The sequence below is a fragment of the Nomascus leucogenys genome, chromosome 6 (assembly GCF_006542625.1).
Source record: "Nomascus leucogenys isolate Asia chromosome 6, Asia_NLE_v1, whole genome shotgun sequence".
In the NCBI taxonomy this organism is placed as follows: Eukaryota; Metazoa; Chordata; class Mammalia; order Primates; family Hylobatidae; genus Nomascus; species Nomascus leucogenys.
Genome location: NC_044386.1, coordinates 37609135 through 37629110, shown reverse-complemented (window position 1 = coordinate 37629110; position 19976 = coordinate 37609135). Strand labels below are relative to the sequence as shown.

General features: G+C 39.4%; 2 protein-coding genes across 3 annotated transcripts in view; both read left to right on the top strand.

The window, feature by feature from the left end:
* Positions 1–4846, top strand: part of PRKAA1 (protein kinase AMP-activated catalytic subunit alpha 1) — a 39402-nt gene extending 34556 nt beyond the window's left edge. For both annotated transcript variants that reach the window (XM_003274374.3, XM_030814013.1), the window contains one exon: positions 1216–4846. In XM_003274374.3, coding sequence (XP_003274422.1) covers positions 1216–1460 — 245 coding nt within the window. In that variant the 3' untranslated portion in view covers positions 1461–4846. The remainder of the gene's footprint in view (positions 1–1215) is intronic.
* Positions 4847–8168: 3322 nt separating this feature from the next.
* Positions 8169–19976, top strand: part of TTC33 (tetratricopeptide repeat domain 33) — a 49745-nt gene continuing 37937 nt past the window's right edge. Inside the window, exons 1-2 of the mRNA XM_003274372.4 lie at positions 8169–8314; positions 17360–17581. Of these exons, the coding sequence (XP_003274420.1) occupies positions 17361–17581 (221 nt within the window). The 5' untranslated portion in view covers positions 8169–8314; position 17360. The remainder of the gene's footprint in view (positions 8315–17359; positions 17582–19976) is intronic.

Here is a 19976-nt window from a genome sequence, read left to right as displayed (position 1 = left end):
TTGGTGTAGTTCATTTTGATAAGAGACAATGTTTTATTTAGAAATAAATATTGACTCTTCTGTAAGCTTTTATTTATTATTAAATAAGTTTTCAATTAAGAATGAAGTTATGGCAGTTCTTCATTTGCCAATTCAATTGCATTAAGCTACACTGTTGAGCGTAGGTGTGGTGGCTTAAGCCTGTAAACAGCCCAGCACTTTGGGAGGCTGAGGTGGGAGGATCGCTTGAGCCCAGGTATTTGAGACCAGCCTTAGCAACATACTGAGACTCTGTCTTTACAAAATATTAAAATATATATATATAGTATCACCTTTGCTTATGGAAGGTTGCATAGAATTATTAGATGAGGTTCACCTTTGAATTTTTTTCTTCTTTATAAATTCAAGGATAGTACACACATAGTAGCAGAAAGACACAGGTTTGAGCCATGATATGTTGGCCAAACCAGTGTGTCTGGTTATCTTTAGGTCCATATAGTATGTATCTGCTAACATATACTAATGCGGTCTGAAATATGGAATGAGTTTTATTTTTCTTGTATTTGGATCAAATTTGCAACCTTAGATTTACTAGTACTGGGGTATACCAATTGAATGCCCATTTTTGTTTTTGTATTGTGTTCCCAACCTTAGTTTTTCTTCGATTTTTATTCATTGGAATTATTGCTCTTTTATGAAATACTAAATGAAATATGAAGGGAAAGTGGAAAGTAAAAAGCACTGAGCTGAGAGTTAGGAGAGTTGGGTTCTAGACTTAACTTTTTTGTTCATTTGTTACCTTGGGCAAGTCACTTCTCTGGGTTTGTTTTCTTATCAATAAAGTGAGGGGTTGGATGAGATGGTTTCCAGTATACCTTCCAAATTTTAAGTGCATTGATTCCATGATTTTAATATAGAGGGATTACTTTTTATTGCTATAGAATAATATTTATTAATCCCTAGATTGTTGGTTTACTGGGCTCTTAACATTGGATTGCAACTGATGAGTAGCTATACTGTACCCAACTTTGATTAGCTATCTTGAGAATACATACTGTATGTAAAAAAGGTGAATAGTTTAATACAGGCTCATTGACTATTTTAGAAGGTATTTAGAATAAACGTGCTCTTGATAGCTGGCCAGCAGCCCCACTTAAAGAAGCAAATTCAATACTGTTACAAAAATTTTTGGGAGAAGGTCATAGACTATAATAAATTGAAATTCTTTTTACCCAGATGAAATTACAGAAGCCAAATCAGGGACTGCTACTCCACAGAGATCGGGATCAGTTAGCAACTATCGATCTTGCCAAAGGAGTGATTCAGATGCTGAGGCTCAAGGAAAATCCTCAGAAGTTTCTCTTACCTCATCTGTGACCTCACTTGACTCTTCTCCTGTTGACCTAACTCCAAGACCTGGAAGTCACACAATAGAATTTTTTGAGATGTGTGCAAATCTAATTAAAATTCTTGCACAATAAACAGAAAACTTTGCTTATTTCTTTTGCAGCAATAAGCATGCATAATAAGTCACAGCCAAATGCTTCCATTTGTAATCAAGTTATACATAATTATAACCGAGGGCTGGCGTTTTGGAATGCAGTTTGCACAGGGATTGGAACATGATTTATAGTTAAAAGCCTAATATGCAGAAATGAATTAAGATCATTTTGTTGTTCATTGTGCAGTATGTATATAGCATAATATACACAGTGAATTATAGGTCTCTCAGGCTTACTTGATTTTTGGCTATTTTATATTTAGTGTACACAGGGCTTTGAAAATATTAATTTACATAAAGGCCTTCATATATTATTACGTGTTATATATTTGCTTCATAAATTTATTCAATAAATATTTGCCTGGAATTCTCAAGACCTTTATAGGTGATTTTGTTTTCTGGGCTCCTTAACTTCTTAAATAGCTAGTATCTTCCAGCAGTAGTAATAGTCTGGATAACTTCTTCCATATCCCTCCCTCTTTGTTTTTTTGAGACAGTCTCAGTCTGTTACCCAGGCTGGAATGCAATGGCATGGTCTCAGCTCACTGCAACCTCCGCCTCCCGGGTTCAAGTGATTCTCCCGCCTCAGCTTCCTGAGTAGCTGGAACTACAGGCGCGTGCCACCACACCCGGCTAATTTTTCGTATTTTTAGTAGAGATGGGGTTTCACTATGTTGGCCAGGCTGGTCTCGAACTCCTGACCGCGTGATCCACCACCTCAGCTTCCCAAAGTGGTGGGATTACAGGCGTGAGCCACTGCACCCGGCCTCCATATCCCCCTTTTAAAATTCTGTAGTGTATGGTAAGTCATATCAGATACCAGACCTAATTTAAATTTCATTTTAGCTTTACAAGTCCAAAAACACAGAATTTATATATTCAGATACTCTAGCACTAATTTTAATCTTAAAATATTCCCACGATATTCTGTACACAAAATGTTCTTTTTGTTACAAGAGCTGAGTTGCATATACTGTAAATAAATCATATTATTTTTGCCAATTTCACAAATTCCTCTGGCTCATGTCAGTCATTACTGAGTATATGCAAACATTGCTAGTTATTTGATTATGTATCTTTTAAATTGATTCAGTGCATAGAAAACTATCTCTTACAAACTTTAAGTGCTCTGATATGACTTCCCCCCCAAATTTTATCATGAACATTTTTAAAAACAGAAAAATTGAAAAACTGTTCGGTAAGCACATGTCTATCTACCATTTAGATTCAGCAGTTGTTAATGTTTTGTCATTTGTTTTCTCTACACCTATATATGTATAGATACAGCTAGTTATGCATATATATGCATATATGTGTTTGTGTGTGTATGTATATATGCTTTTTTCCCCCCTGAACCATTTGGATGTTACAGACATACTTAACACCGTGAAAATACTTCAAGTATCTCCTACAGATAATGACATTCTCCTAAAAATCCGTAATACCATTGTAAAAGTAATAATTCCCCAATATCATCTAATCAAGCCATATTTAAATTTCTGAAGTTAACTCCAAATTTCTTTATAGCTGATTATTTCAAGCTAGGATCCAATTAAAGTTTACGTATGACACTTGGTTATAACTCTTTAGTTGGATATAACATTATTATTATTTTGATAAAATATGGAACAAATCAATTCTATTAATACGTGGTCACATTTGTTTTGGGCTTAAATTACTTTTTAAAGATATTGGATTTTCCTAAGATTTCTGATTTACATTGATATTTTCTTTTTGTCATTCTTAATAATTGGATCACACAATAGATGTAAATGAAGATTTAGTCACCTCAGATAAAATTGGTATCGCATATGATAATATTGTATCATTTATATGTTTGCCTATGTTAACTTAAATTGATTTTTTTGTATTAATCATTTTCCCATTGCAACAGAGCTATATTTTTTGTATTTTAAGAATCATATTTTAGGATTATTTTTGGCAAATCCAGTGAGCACTTATGTAACCAGATGATAATGAACTCAAATGTCATGATAGCTTGCATAAATGGTGACTCTAGTAGATTTGACTCAAGCACTTCTAGAATCATGCACTGAATTCAAAAGAAAAATCTTGCTGCTTTTTGTCCAGGGCTTGTTCTATTCAACTTCTAATTTGAAAGCTGTACAAATAATAGAAGTTCCATTTAAATATGAGTTCAAAACTGTATTTACTTGTTATGTGGCCCTCTCTTTAGGGGATTCTAATTTTACTTAGGGTCTCTAAATGCAGCATAATGTTCCTGATGTTAACAGAAGACTGTATTTTTAAAGTTACAAATTTGTATATAGAATTAAGTAATGGCGCTATATAAACTGTTGTGGGTAGGCGGGAAGAAAAGGAGGAACCAATTAAATAGGACCTTCTAAAAATTGTTAATTTTGTAAACTTTGCTTCTCTTATAAGTTATTGTGATTCATTTTAGTTACTGCGTTTTATTTTGAAAATATTTAAATATTGCACTTCTATAAATAGTATGACAAATGCACAGACAATTGCAGTAAATTCTTTTTTAAGCTAGGATATTTGAAATGACAACCTTTGGTTAAGTGTGTCAAGGTTGCAACGGAATTTTCACAATTTTTTGTTGTTTGCAAATTGTTACTAATATTGAAGAGGTAAGGGAAGCAATGCAAATGATTTTTAATCTTTTTTTATTATCTTTTCAGCAATTTATATTTTTTGTGACTTTATGCAACCATATTTTTACTTTGTCTTGACAACTGAAAGATGTATAAGGTTTTTTGCCAGAAATGTACTGTATACATAGTTTTAAATATAACAGATTTTACTGATATGTAAAAATTTTGCCATTAAAATAATTGATTTCTCACAGAGAGGAACTTTTTTACCAGGTTGGGGCATATGGGAGCTTAATATATCATATCTAATTTAAAATAATTTCACTGAAATAAACTCCATTGCTTTTACCTAATTTTTTTCTTGAGGTGCTTTTGTAGTTTTTCAGAGTTTTAGATGATTTTATACAAAATCCTCTGCCTAGCACTGCTCTTTTTGATGTTGTAGTGACACCATTCACATTGAATTAATGCTTGGTAGCCTGGGGCTGGATGTGGAACTCCATGCATCTGTGTTTTGGCTGGCACCTTTGGAATGAAAGAAGTGTGTGCTGTCCAAATTTTTTCCCCTTAATTCTTTCCCTCATCTTCCCACCCATAATAGAAATTTTATTTCCATTGTGAGTTCTGACAAGAATGAAATTCCACATACAACGTAACTGTAAATTGTTGGTAGACAGAAGTTAATATTTGTGGTTCATGTATATTTTGACCAGAGTATATTTAAGTATATAATTTCAACTTCCTTGATTTAGAAATATGATATAATAAAGAAAAACTCCATTTATCATCTGTTACAATGTACTTATGTTTTTTAACCTCTGGGAAAACTCAGTGGAAAAAAAAAAAGCTAAGTATCTGTGCACCTTTCTTTTTAACAATGTACCGGCCAAGTGCAGTGGCTCACACCTGTAATCCTAGCCCTCTGGGAGGCCGAGGTGGGTGGATCACCTGAGGTCAGGAGTTCAAGACCAGCCTGGCCAACATGGTGAAACCCCGTCTCTACTAAAAACACAAAAATTGGCTGGGTGTGGTGGCGGGCGCCTGTAGTCCCACCTACTCGGGAGGCTGAGGCACGAGAATGGCTTGAACCTGGGAGGTGGAGGTTGCAATGAGCCGAGATCATGCCACTGCACTACCAGTCTGGGCAACAGAGCAAGACTCTGTCTCAAAAACACCCCACCAAAACAACAACAACAAAAGTACCTAGAAATATAATAGTGCCTGACCACATTTAAGTTTTCAAACTTATCTCGACTACATGAGTCTTGATTTCATCTAAAAACCAACCACTTGAACAAAACATGATAGATACAATAAAAGCCAAAGCAACTACCATTTATCAGTTGCTAACAGTTGATTTGGTTAGAATCCTACTACTGTTAGAATTCAATTAATATTAAATATTGTATCCATATGGCATGATCAGGCAGGGGCTTGTGCTAGATTGTTGACACACTTATCTTTAAAACAACAAAAGAAAACTGCTAAAGAGTGTTATGAATAGTATATAAGGTTTTTTTAGGGAATGTATAAATTGCTGTAGGTATTTACCTTGGCTGTACAAGAATTGTCCAAGAAATTCTTGCTTGACAAATCAGAAATTTTGAAATCTTATTTATTGTAAATAAACTGTTCTATTTACTGTAAATGCCAATAAATTATGATAAATTTAAAGGATTTTGGAACATGATCATGTTGTCTTAAAAAGACAGCATAAGACATGTATTAAATATGTTAGGTGAATCAAGATCGTAGACCAGTCAGAGTTAGTAGAGAAGTGGTGGGTGAAGCATAAAAACTTAGTGAGAGCTACCCTTAAACACAGTAGAGGAGATCAGGGTTAGGTTACTTGAGAGATTTAGCAAAGACCCCTAGGCAGGGGGCACAGCTTCAAGTACCATTTACTCACTCTGCAAACTCTATTCCTTCTTATGGCTACTATGAACTAATGACACTATGAATGTGACCATAAGATAAATCTTATGAATCTTAGGAATTTTCAGTGTTTCAGGTACACAGGAAACATGACCATGTAAACTTCTAGGCAGATTAAGAAACATTGCCACCACCTTAGTGTCTTTTATAATTAATATCAGAAGTGATAAACGGTCACTTCTGCCCTCTTCTGTAGGTAACACAGACCAACCCTGGTACAATGTAGGAAGGCATTGCATAAGGATGTGAATGCCAGGAGTGAATGCCATCTTGGAGGCTGGCTACTGCAGTCATGCATTGATTGTTTTCAAATACTACTGGTTCACTTATGCAGCCTGCACAAATATTGATGTATTTAAGCAAACAATGTAAATAAAAGTCACAACTGATCATCACTTATATCAGAAAATTCTGGAGATACTGGGAAGCTGCCAAGATCATTATGGTGAATACCATTTTTCCAAAATCATATTTTTTTGCCTAAAATCTTGAATTTTATCATTGACAACAAACTCGATTTTTTTCTTTCCTCCCTCCCTCCCTATTTCTCTCTTTTTTCCTTTCCTTTCCCCTTCCTCTTTCCCTTTCCTTGTTTTTCTTGAAGTTACAGATTCCCTTTGTTCATTTTCAAGAAAGGTTTGTCAAATACCCAAATCTGAATAACCGGTTTGTCACTCAGTAAATATCTTTGTGTTCCAAGAAAAAAAAGTATTTACTTCAGTTTATAATGCCATCTCACAATAGCTCTTCTTTGATACATCATACTTCAATATGCAGCGGAAGTACTTTGTGAGGACTTCCAAGTTTTTACAAAGAATATTAAGTGTCGGGGTGGTTATAATAAAGTAACTTTTACAACTTCCTCGGGGATATTCTCTGGTGACAGCATTCATTTTTCCATTTTTTTTTTGTTTGTTTTTGAGACCAGGCCTCGCTCTATCATCCACGCTGGAATGCAGTGGCATGACCTTGGCTCACTGCAGCCTCGACCTCCCAGGCTCAAGGGATCCTCCCACCCCAGCCTCCCGAGTAGTTGGGATTCGGGTGCGCGCCGCCAGGCCTGGCTAGTTTTTGTGTTTTTGGTAGAGACGGGGTTTCGCCATGTTGGCCAGGCTGGTCTCGAACTTCTGACCTCCCAAAGAGCTAAGATTACAGGCGTGAATCACCGCACCCAGCCCATTTTTCTTACTGTGAGCGTGTGGTGGTGAAGAGCTCCAGTACGGTTTGGTGTCATTACTGTAATTCCTGTGGAGGTGCCAGCACCTTGACCTACCATTGCTTTTCCACCATCAGTGCAAACGTCAGCATTGTGCAAAGGGCAAATCACGTCTTCATATTAGTATGAAAATAATTTTGGCTTTGAAAGGGTGTCGGTGACCCTCAGGACAATCGCTGGTCGACATCAGTGGTTCTCAACGAGGCAGGGTGGAAGGGATGGTTTTTCTTACAGGGGAAATTTCACTGTCTGGGGAAACCATTGGCTGTCACAATTGACTGGTGGTGACATCCCGTGGACAGAGACCAGAGATGCTGCTAAGCACCCTACAATGCACAGGACACCCCGTCCCCCAACAAAGCATTATCCAGTTTGAGATGTTAATGGTGCTGAGGCTGAGAAAGTATGAATTCCAAATTAGAGTCTTCTTTTGGGCAGGAGAGTTGGATAAATTAACAATCTTGATTACCTTTGTTACATGTGCTCGTTTATTTTCAAGACGCGATGCACAGCTACGTTCAGGCCGTAATTCTGCCTTCCGGGTCCAACTCACTTGTCACTTTCACGTGAAGCCTGCAGTTAAGCCTCGAGCCTCCCTGACTAGCCTCCCCGCCCGGCCGCCTCGAGCCCTTTATAACTGAGTTCTGCCTCTCTGTTCTCTGCGTCTGGCCGACCTCATCAGCTAGGCTGTAAACCCCTCCGGGCAGGAGCATATCCTAATCCTTTGAATCCCGTAAAATAGTTTTCCCCTCACCTTGTTCCCCACTGACGGGACGCCACGCTGCGCAGTACCGCGGGGGAGGCTCCTCTCGGTGCGCTCCTCAGCCCGCGCAGCCTCATTTTCCCGCGCTCGTGCGCTGCGGTCACTCAGGGCTGCTGCTAGAGGGCGCGCCCAGCCGCGTGGCCCTAACTACTACAAATCCCAGAAGGTCATGCATTGGGGGCGGCCGCGGTGACTTCTGGGATTTGTGGTCCCGGAGAAGGGATTGGCGGAGGGGAAAGACTGAGTCGTCTTTCCTTTGCCCGCTTGTGTGGACTGTTCGAACGCCCAGGGGTGGGCCAAACCCGTTTCTTAGGAAACCAGGGATCCAGGGCAGGCAGGTAGGAATTTGGGCGTGATAATTTCTGCTTCCAGTGGGAAAGAATGTAAACACGGGGCCTTGGGAACCGTTATCAGGTAACTGGGGGTGCCCGGTCGGCGATGGAAGCTGAGGAAGAGGAGGAAAAAGAGGCGAGTGGGTGCTGTGATTAGGGGAGAAAGGACCTTCGGAATAGGAGTTGAAACCCGACGGGATCCGGCAGAGCCTGGTCGCTAGGGTTGGTCTCCAGGGACAAGCGAGTCTGGGGGTCGGGCCCGCCGTGGCACCTTCGCCGAGCTGCGCGGCCGCAACCTTCCCTGCGCGGTGGGACGGGCGGGACCAGCCGGCCGCCCCCGCTGGAGAGGTGTCTGCGGCCCGGGGCGGTCCGTAAACGCGCAGGTGACGTCCGGGGCAGCCTTTCTGAGCATTTTTATTATTGTTGACCGATGAAGGGAAAGTCACTAATACTCGTTTTTCTCTTGCGGTGGCGTTTTTGGGTAAATCGTTTCTTGGATTCCTCACCTCCGAATACCTCCGTTTACCCAGAAGGATGCTGTTGTGATTTCCTGATCTTGCTCATGTAGTGGTTTTTCCCTTTGGGTGCTGCATCCTCAGACACACTCAAGACAAGCCCTCTCTGGAGGCTGGGTAAATGTCAAGCCGTCAACAGTTATTGAGCGCCTACTATAGGGATCATTTTAACAGTACAGGAATTTAGAATACAGCGTCGTTGTTTAGAATCGTTATGCCACTCCTGAAATATAATCCTGTATAAAAGGTTGAATTTGTCTGGTTTCACGAGTTTAACATGAAAGCGGTGTGATTGTGGTTTACTCTCACGGTTTCTTACTCTGGTAAAAAAATGTTAAGTCTAGGATGTTGGCGCCTCGTGCTTCTAACTAGACTCAGGAAAGCCTCCTTCATAAGAAGTTTTAATTTCATGTTCAGATAGTCATAGAGGAACAATAAACTCGTACGGCTTAAGATATCTGAAATAACCGGGAGTGTTAAATTTTCCAATCCAGAAAGTGCTTTGCATGTTCTAGGATTCACATACCTTTTTAAGCCTGGCTAAATTTTCTTCAAAGCTTAAGTTCTCCAGAAAGCCTCAAGTGTGTCCCTTCTCTGATGTCATGGCATCCTTTGTTTACTCTCTTGTAGCACATATCGTGTATTGAAATTGACTGTACTCTGTTGTTTCCAGACACTTTTCAAGAAAATATAAAACTTTGCTAATGGCCTTGATAACAGATTCATGCTTTTACACGGTAGTGGGCCCTTGATACTACTGTTTGGTATCTCTGTTTTTCCTTTGTTGCTTTTCCTTATCTCCACAGTGACTATTTTAGATCTTTTCCCTTTTTCTCAAGAACTCACATCTGTTATTTTCCTTTTACTTTGAGCAGATGACTAGCCGCTGTTTGCTGGAGAAATGTGAAGCTTGGGGCATGAAATTCCTCATTTTCCTTTCCCTCCATCCCTGAACTTGCCTGTATGTTTCACTCAATATTAACTCCTCTTTTTGTCTGAGAGGAATGTATTTTTGTCTGCCTCTTTCAGGTTAAACTTGTCAATTGCTAGTGGCATCAGGCCTCCCACACTCTCATAACCTCAGTCTGTCCTGACCTCTGCAGCCTCTGATCTCTAGAAGGTCTCAAGGGGTCTGTGGAGGAGATGGCTCAAACACCTCAGGCAACAGTGGCGTGGTTTTTTCACATATGATTGAGAACCACCACCTTGGGCCTTAACTTATACTTGTCCTCAGCATTTATAACAGTGGTTTGGGTTGGAAGATGGGGAGGGTAATCGGAGTCTGAATGACCTATTAATTTTAAAAAATGTGTGGGTCTGTTTCTCACTTTCCTTTCCTTCCCACCCTATCACAGCCCCTCATATAATCTACAGATCTGATCAATGATTTTTTTTTACTTTTTTTTCTTTTGATCAATGATTTTTATTGTAATTTACCTCCAGTAAACACACTAGGTTTCCATTAGTATTGGTAGGGTTCCCACAGTGCCTGGTGCCTCACCTTATGAATAAAGAAAGTTTCATTTGGAATCTTGAAACCGGAAAACGTGGTCATCATTCTTGTTACCATTAGGGATAATCATAAATACAAGACTTCTTTTTATCTTGTCTTACACTGATATCTTGTGAGTCTTTTCTAATGATCTGTATTTTCTCAGGTTGTCCTCACTGTGTGCCTTTTAACTTCCATTCCATAGTATCCACACTTCGGTTTTCAGCCATCTTCTCCTACAATACTTACAGTCATTTTCAAACATGGGAAGCTCATTCTCCTATATTATGATCGGCCTGGGGAGAGAGTTTGCATTGTCCTTATTCCCCAGCAAAGTTTATAATCCATTAGTCCTCCAGATTTTAAAAAAAATCTCAGTTCCTGTGGAAAGCTTGTGGTTCACCTATATCAGCCTGTATCTTTCTTTCTTTCTTTTTTTTTGAGATGGAGTTTTGCTCGTGTCGCCCAGGCTGGAGTGCAATGGTGCAATCTCGGCTCACTGCAACTTCTACCTCCCAAGTTCCAGCGATTCTCCTGCCTTAGCCTCCTGAGTAGCTGGGATTACAGGCATGCGCCACCATGCCCGGCTACTTTTTGTATTTTTAGTAGAGATGGGGTTTCACCATGTTGGCCAGGCTTGTCTTGAACTCCTGACCTCAGGTGATCCGCCCGCCTCTGCCTCTCAAAGTGCTGGGATTACAGGTGTGAGCCACTGCGCCCAGCCCAGCCTGTATATTTCTTGATTGCTGTGATTTATTGGCACTCTCTCATATTCATTAAGAACTCAGACATACGACTCACAATTTTCTTACCCCTCCAAATTCTGCCATTACCATAGGTCTTTCCATGTGAATGACCTCACAGCCACCCTCACTTTTTTTCTCACCTTCCTTCTGGTGATTACAGGGATAATTTTATTGTGCTTCACTTTATTGCACTTCATAGATACTGTGTTTTTGCACATTGCAAGTGCACGGTAACCCTGTGTCCAGCAAGTCTTTTTGTGCTATTTGTCCAATAGCATGTGTGCAGTTAATGTCTCTGTGCTACATTTTGGTAATTCTTTTTTTTTTTTTTTTTTTTTTTGAGACGGAGTTTTGCTCTTGTTGCCCAGGCTAGAGTGCAATGGCGCGATCTTGGCTCACCGCAACCTCTGCCTCCCGGGTTCAAGCAATTCTCCTGCCTCAGCCTCCAGAGTAGCTGGAATTACAGGCGTGCACCACCACGCCCGGCTAATTTTGTATTTTTAGTAGAGACGAGGGTTCTCCATGTTGAGGCTGGTCTCGAACTCCTGACCTCAGGTGATCCGCCCGCCTCGGCCTCCCAAAGTGCTGGGATTACAGGCGTGAGCCACCGCGCCCGGCCTCATTTTGGTAATTCTTGAAATATTTCAGACTTTTTAATTATTACTGTATCTGTTATGGTGATCTGTAATCGATCTTTGGTGTTAACAATTGTAATCGTTTTGGGGTGCCATGAACCATGACCATATGAACTTAATCAATAAATGTGTGTTTTGAATGCTGTACCACCAACTGGCTATTCCCATCTCTCTTCTTCTCCTTGGGTCTCCCTATTTCCTGAGACACAGCAATATTGAAATTAGGCCAGTTAATCCTACAATGCCCTCTAAGTGTCCAGGTGAAAGGAAGAGTTACACATCTCTCATTTTAAATCAAAAGCTGGAAATGATTTTAGAAAGACCTGTCGAAAGCCAATACAGGCTGAAAGCTAGGCCTCTTGCACCAAACAGTCAAGTGGTGAATACAAAGGAAAAGTTCTTCAATGAAATTGAAAGTGCTACTTCAGTAAACACACAAATGATAAGAAAGCAAAAACAGCTTTATTGCTAATATGGAGAAGCTTTGAATGGTCTAGATAGATCAAATCAGCCACAATATTCCCTTAAGCAGGAGCCTAATTTAGAGCAAGTTTCTAACTTCAATTCTGTGAATGCTGAGAGAGGTGAAGAAACTGCCAAAGTTTGAAACTACTAGAGGTTTGTTTGTGAGGGTTAAGAAGCCATTTTCATAACATGAAAGTGCAAAGTAAAGCAGCAAATGCTGATGTTATCCAGAAAAGATCTAGCTAAGATAATTGATGAACTTGCTACACTAAATGAGATTTTCTTTTTTTTTTTTTCTTTTGAGACGGAGTCTCACTCTCTTGCCCAGGCTGGAGTGCAATGGCGTGATCTTGGCTCACTGCAACCTCCACCTCCTGGGTTCAAGCAATTCTCCTGCCTCAGCCTCCTGAGTAGCTGGGACTACAGGCGTGTGCCACCACGTCCAGCTAATTTTTGTATTTTTAGTAGAGACAGGGCTTCACCATGTTGGCCAGGGTGGTCTCTATCTCTTGACCTTGTGATCCTCCTGCCTTGGCCCCCCAAAGTGCTGAGATTACAGGTGTGAGCCACTGCGCGTGGCCACAAGATTTTCAATGTAGATGACACAGGTTTCTATTGGAAGAAGATACTCTCCAGGACTTTCATAGCTGCAGAGAAGTCAATGCTTGGCTTTAAAGCATCAGAAGACAGGCTCACTCCTTTGTGAGGGCTAATGTAGCTGGGACCTTTAAATTGAAGTCAATGCCTATTTACCATTCTCAAAATCCTATTGCCCTTGAGAATTATGCTAAATGTACTTTGCCTGTATTCTATAAATGGAACAACAAAGCCTGGATGATGGCACATCTGTTTACAGCATGGTTTACTGAATATTTTAAGCCCACTGTTGAGACCTGCTCATGAAGAAAAGATTCCTTTCACAATATTACTGCTCATTGACAGTGCACCCTGTCATCCAAGAGTTCTGATGGAGATATACAAGATTAATGTTGTTTTCATGCCTGTTAACACAGCATCTTTTCCTCAGCCCATGGATCAAGGAGCAATTTTCACTTTCAAGTCTTACTATTTAAGAAATACATTTTGTAAGGCTATAGCTGCCATAGATAGTGATTCTTCTGATTCATTTGGGCAAAGTCAATTGAAAACTTTCTGGAAAGGATTCTAATTATAGATAACCATTAAGAATATTTGTGATTCATGGGAGGTGGTCAAAATATCAACATTAACAGGAATTTGGAAGAAATTGATTACAACCTTCATGGATAACTTTGAGGGGTTCAAGACTTCAGTGGAGGAAATAACTGCAGATGTGGTGGAAATAGTAAGATAACTCAAATTAGAAGTGGAGCCTGAAGATGTGACTGAATTCCTGCAATCTCATGATAAAATTTGAAAGGATGAGGAGTTGCTTCTTAGGGATGAGCAAAGAAAGTAGTTTCTTGAGATGGAATCTACTCCTGGTGAAGATGGTTGAAATGACAACAAAGGATTTAGAGTACATTATATAAACTTAGTTGATAAAGCAGTGGCAGGGTTTAACAGTATCGACTCTAATTTTGAAAGAAATTCTACTGTGGGTAAAATGCTACCAAATAACTTCATTGTTGTCGTGTTTTTTTTTTTTTTTGGAGACAAAGTCTTACCCTGTCACCCAGGGTGCCGGGGTGGAGTTCAGTGGTGTGATCATGGCTCACTGCAGCCTTAACCTCCTGGGCTCAGGTGATCCTCCTGCCTCAGTCTCCTGAGTAGGTGGGACTATAGATGTGTACCACTATGCCTGGATAGTTTTTTAAAATTTTTTGTAGAGATGAGGTTTTGCTGGTCTCAAACTCCTGGGCTCAAGCCCTCTACCTGCCTTAGACTCACAAAGTGCTAGGATTACAGGCGTGAGCCAACATGCCTGACCACTGTTGTCATATTTTAAAAAATTGTCACAGCCACCAGCCTTTAGTAACCACCACCCTGATCAGTCAGCAGCCATCAACATTGAGGAAAAACTCTCCATCAGTAAAAAGATTAGACTCGCTGAAGGTTCAGATGATCACTGGCATTTCTTAGCAATAAAATATTTTTAAATTAAGGCATGTACTTTTTTTTTTTTTTTTGAGACAGAGTTTTGCTCTGTCGCTCAGGCTGGAATGCAGTGGTGCAATCTCGGCTCACAGCAACCTCTGCCTCCCGAGTTCAAGCGATTCTCCTATCTCAGCCTCCTGAGTAGCTAGGATTACAGGCGCATGCCACCACGCCCGGATAATTTTTGTATTTTTAGTAGAGACGGGGTTTCACCATGTTGTTCAGGCTGGTCTCAAACTCCTGACCTCATGATCTGCCCACCTCAGCCTCCCAGAGTGCTGGGATTACAGGCGTGAGCCACTGCACCTAGCAAGGCATGCACATTTTTAAAGATATGATGCTATAACACTTAATAGACTATAGTATAGTGTAAACGTAACTTTTATATGCATAGGGAGACCAAAGCATTTGTGTGACCCACTTTTTGGTATTATTTACTTTATTGCAGTGGTCTGGAACTGACCATGCAACAACTCTGAGATAGGCCTGTACTTATACATCACTTCAGCCATGTGTATCAGTAATGAAGACCTTGAAACCTGCTCGAACTTATGCAGTATTTCATTTCTCTCCCTCCCATATTCCCACAATGCCCATTCTTTGGTAGTTTCATAAAGCCTCTGATTCGTTGCATTTCTTTTCTTTACGTTTTTTGGTTCATTGCTTTTTTTTTCTGTTTCTCTAGTTGATCATTTGATCAAAATCTCCTTGTGGTTATAGACTCCTTTAAGAATGGAATGAAAGCTTAAACACTGTTCTCCAAAAGGTACACAGATATAAAGAATTTTGTACAATTTATATACAGTTCCCAGTGTTTCTCAGTATCTTGAAGACCATCTATACAACTAGTAAATTTTTGGATCCCTCAGTTAATCTCTTCTCTAAATAAATATTTGTTGAATTATTTCAGGATTTCCGTTAACTTTGTTTTATCATTTATCCTCTCTTTATTTCTTACATTTGTATATCATTGCAGATTTACCAAAAAGTTCAGCATCTGTTATTTATTTATTTATTTTTTGAGACGGAATTTTGCTCTGTTGCCCAGGCTCACTGCAACCTCCGCCTCCCGGGTTCAAGCAATTCTCCTGCCTCAGCCTCCTGAGTAGCTGGGATTACAGGCGTGTACCACCACGCCTGGCTAATTTTTGTACTTTTAGTAGAGATGGTGTTTGGCCAGGCTGGTCTCAAACTCCTGACCTCAAATGGTCCACTGGCCTTGGCCTCCCAAAGTGCTGGGATTACAGACGTGAGCCACCATGCCTGGCCAGCATCTGTTATTTTAAAATTTACCCAATAATTTTGTGAGTTAAGTCATTTACCAAGTTTGAATCTTTTAAAACCTTTTTATTATGGAAAATTTTAACACATATGAAAGGAAAAAGTACAATGAACACTGTACTCATCATTCAACTTCATTAGTTATCAATTAAAAGCAATTTAATTTCATGTATATTTTCTCTTCCATTGCACTCCCAACCTCCACTGATTACTTTAAAACAATTCCTAGATGTCTTATAATTTCATATGAAATATTTCAGTTTATATTTCTAAAAGCTAAGGGTTCCTTTTGTAAGCATAATTACAATACCATTATCACACAAAAGAAATAATAGCCATAATTTGCCAGGTGCGGTGGCTCACGCCTGTAATCACAGCAATTTGGGAGGCTGAGGTGGGTGGATCACCTGAGGTCAGGAGTTCAAGACCAGCCTCACCAACATAGCAAAACTCCGTCTCTACTAAAAATACGAAATTAGCCGGGCATGGTGACGCATGCCTGTAATCCCAGCTGCTCGGGAGGCTGAGGCAGGAGAATCGCTTGAACCTGGGAGGCAGAGGTTGCAATGAGCCAAGGTCGTGCCATTGCACTCCAGCTGGGGAAATGAGCAAAACTCCATCTCAAAAAAAAAAAAAAAAAAAAAAAACAGTAATTTCTTAATATCATCAAATATCAAATCGGTGTTCCCATTCCTCCTATTTCATAAATGTTTCCTTCTGGCTGGGTGCAGTGGCTCGCGCCTGTAATCCCAGAACTTTGGGAGGCCGAGGTGGGCAGATCTCCTAAGGTCAGGAGTTTGAGACCAGCCTGGCTAACATGGTGAAATCCCGTTTCTACTAAAAATACAAAAAATTACCTGGGTGTGGTGGTGCCTGCCTATAATCCCAGCTACTCGGGAGGCTGAGGCAGGAGAATTGCTTGAACCTGGGAGGCAGAGGTTGCAGTGAGCCGAGATTGCGCCATTGCATTCCAGCTTGGGCAACAAGAACGAAACTTTGTCTCAAAAAAAAAGTTTTCTTCTCATTGGCTTTTCTGAATCAGGAGTGAAACAAGATCCACACATTATGTTGGTTAGTATGTCTCTTAAGTCTCTCTTAATTTAGGGGTTACCTCCGTTCTTTCTCTTCTTTCTTTCCTGGCAGTTTATTTCTTGAAGAAACCAGCTTTATTTTCCTTTAGTTTCTGTTTTTTGCTATCTGCATCTCTGATGTGTTATTGAGCATGCTTCACTTTATCCCGTGTTTCTTATAAAATGGTAGAGGCCTGATCTGACTCAGGGTTAATTTTTGTAGGAGTACTTACTTCATGAGTGGCATGCTGCTTCCATCAGGCGGTGTGTGATGTCCAGTTGTCTTTCTTAGTGATGTTAGTGGCCATTGATGATTATTGCCTACAGCCACTAATTAGGGTTGAAAAATGGTGATAGTCTAATCCTGTTATTTCCTCTTTACCTATTGGTTGGAATACTTCCATAAAACACCAAGTTTTGGGCCGGTCGTGGTGGCTCATGCTTTTAATCCCAGCACTTTGGGAGACCGAGGTGGGCAGATCACCTGAGGTCGGGAGTTCGAGACCAGCCTGACCAACATGGAGAAACCCCGTCTCTAGTAAAAATACAAAAATTAGCCGGCATGGGTGGTACATGCGTATAATCACAGCTACTCGGGCGGCTGAGGCAGGAGAATCACTTAAACCCGGGAGGCGGAGGTTACGGTGAGCCGAGGTCGTGCCATTGTACTCTAGCCTGGGCAACAAGAGTGAGGCTCCATCTCAAAAAAAAAAAAAAAAAAAAAAAAAAACCGACTTTGAATTTTAAAGCTCTTTCTTTGTAATTTTCCAGAATGGCTTCCTTTGGGTGGAAGAGGAAAATTGGTGAGAAGGTCTCAAAGGTCACTTCCCAGCAGTTTGAAGCTGAAGCTGCTGATGAGAAGGATGTAGTTGACAACGATGAAGGGAACTGGCTTCATGCCATTAAACGTAGGAAAGAAACTCTTCTTGAAGGCTGTGCTGAGAAAAGTAAACAGCTGAAGGATGAAGGAGCCAGTTTGGCTGAAAATAAAAGGTATGTATTTAAAGTTTTTTTTTTTTTTTTTTTTTTTTTAATGGAGAACAGCTTACATTTTCTAGCTCACTGTCAGTAATGGGATGAAGAGTTATGAATTTGATAAATTCATGTTTTTAAAATCTATTCTAGGTGTGAAATTAATCAAAGAAATAAGGTGTTTCAAAGTCACCTGAAAAATCAAAGTTTGTAAAACAGTTTTCAGGATGCTAATTATGTCCCTGCTTTGCCATCATTTTTGTTGTTCCTAAAGAAGAGTAAATGCTAAGTAAAATGTAATTCAAGTGATTGGTCAGTAAAAGGTGGTCTTATCACTGGAAACTTTCTGCTTATGACATTATGTATCAGGTAAATTAGGCATTTTCCTGAATAGCTTTGAGGGCACATACATTAAAAAAATAGGTATTTAGTTATTCTTTGCCATTTACTTCTTATATACTTGAGTAAATATGACTTGCTGTACAGGAATTTGATAATAGCTTCATTTATTTTTAGCCCTTCCTTAGCTAAGTTGTTCCTATATGCACCCATTTTTTTTCTTTTTTCCTTTCCTCTTTTTCATACTTTTTTATTCCTTTTCTCCTTTTTCTGCTTAGATTTTTAAGAAGAACCAAAAATCATTTTTCATTAGTCAGTGGGGAAAAGACAAATTTTTTAGTAGATTCTGTTGAGAAAACTGGATTACTACATAGAGGAAAATAAAACTGTATCTGTATCTAATACCATGCACAAAGATGGACCCTGGAGGGATTAAAAATTTGTGAAAGGTAAAACTATGTAATTAATAGAAGAAAATATAGAATGGTATCTCTATAATCTATGGTGGAAAAGGCCTTTTTTATTTTGAAAAAATTTCAGATCTATATTAAAGAATAGTACAACTGGCTGGATACGGTGGCTTATACTAGTAATCCCAGCACTTTGGGAGGCCAAGGTAGAAGGATCGCTTGAGCCCAGGAGTTCGAGGATGCGGTGAGCTATGATCTTGCCACTGCCCTCCACCCTGGGCAACAGAGCGAGACCCTGTCAAATAAATAAACAAATAAATAAATATCTAGCATGATTCCAATTCCAGTTTTAAAAAATTCTGGCTGTGTGTGGTGGCTTGTGTCTGTAATTTCTGTGCTTTGAGAGGCCAAGGCAGGATGATTGCTTGAGCCCAGTGGTTGAGGCTACGGTGAGGTGTGACTCTGCTATTGGGCTCCAGCTTGGGTGACAGAGTGAGACACTGTCTCCAAAACAAAACAAAAGAATAGGACAATCTCGTATTTCCTCTATCTAGACTCAACAATTCTTAATATTTGCTTTATCCCTGTCTTTCTACACATGCATACACACACACACACGCACAGGCATACATAATTGCATATTTACAGGCTTTTTTTGCTGATCTATTTGAAAGTAAGATTCAGACATTATGACACCTACTCCTAATTCCTCATATTTTTTCTAAGAATAAGGATATTATCTTACCTAACATATCTTTTACCAAACCTATGAAAATTAATAATTTTATATCTAATATTAGTTCATGTTTAGGTTTTTCCAGTTTTCCCCCAAATGTCTTTTACAGGACATGTTTTTAAAACCAGGATCTAAGGAGTTCACACATTATATTTGGTTATTATGTCTCTTTAGTGTCTTTTGGCATCCTTGGGTTTTCTACTTTTATCCCCCATGACACTGACTGATGGAAAAGTCCAGACCAATTTTTTATTTGATTGCTTCCTTGTGTCATTTAATTTGTTCCTCTATCTCATGTGTTTCTTGTAAACTGAAAGTTAGGTGTAGAGATTAGATTTAGAGTCTAAATATTTTTGGCAAGTATATGTCATAGGTAACATTTGTGCTTTATACTGCATCATATTGGGAGATAAATAATATTATATTGCCCTCTCTATTAGTGCAGCCATTAGAAAGATACTGTGCCTTTGTCTGTCTCTTTGCTGTGTTTGGTATCTGTTGAGAGCCATATTTTTATAAAAATCTTAAAGCATTGTCCTCTGTGAAGAAAATATATTAGAAAAATTACACTTGACAGTATGAGAATCGTTGATTTGAATAAATACATGATTTTTAGAAGACATATGTATGACCAGAAGGAATAGTAGCCTAATAGGCCTTTGGTTGGGACAGAATACACTTCAGATCATCCAGAAATCTAAAATCAGGCCTGTGTGCCTTTGACTGGTATCTTCCATGTGATGTTGAAGAGTTTGAGGATTTAAAAGAAAATGAAGTAATACTAAGCAAGAAGCACTTTTTTCTTTGTTCCTTAAAAAAAAAAAACAAAACAAAACTGGTAAGAGTGGTGATAAGATTTCTTGTTAATAATTTTTGTAAACATGAATCAAAGTTGAGGAACCAATATATTAGCTTTTAGGTCTGTTTTTAT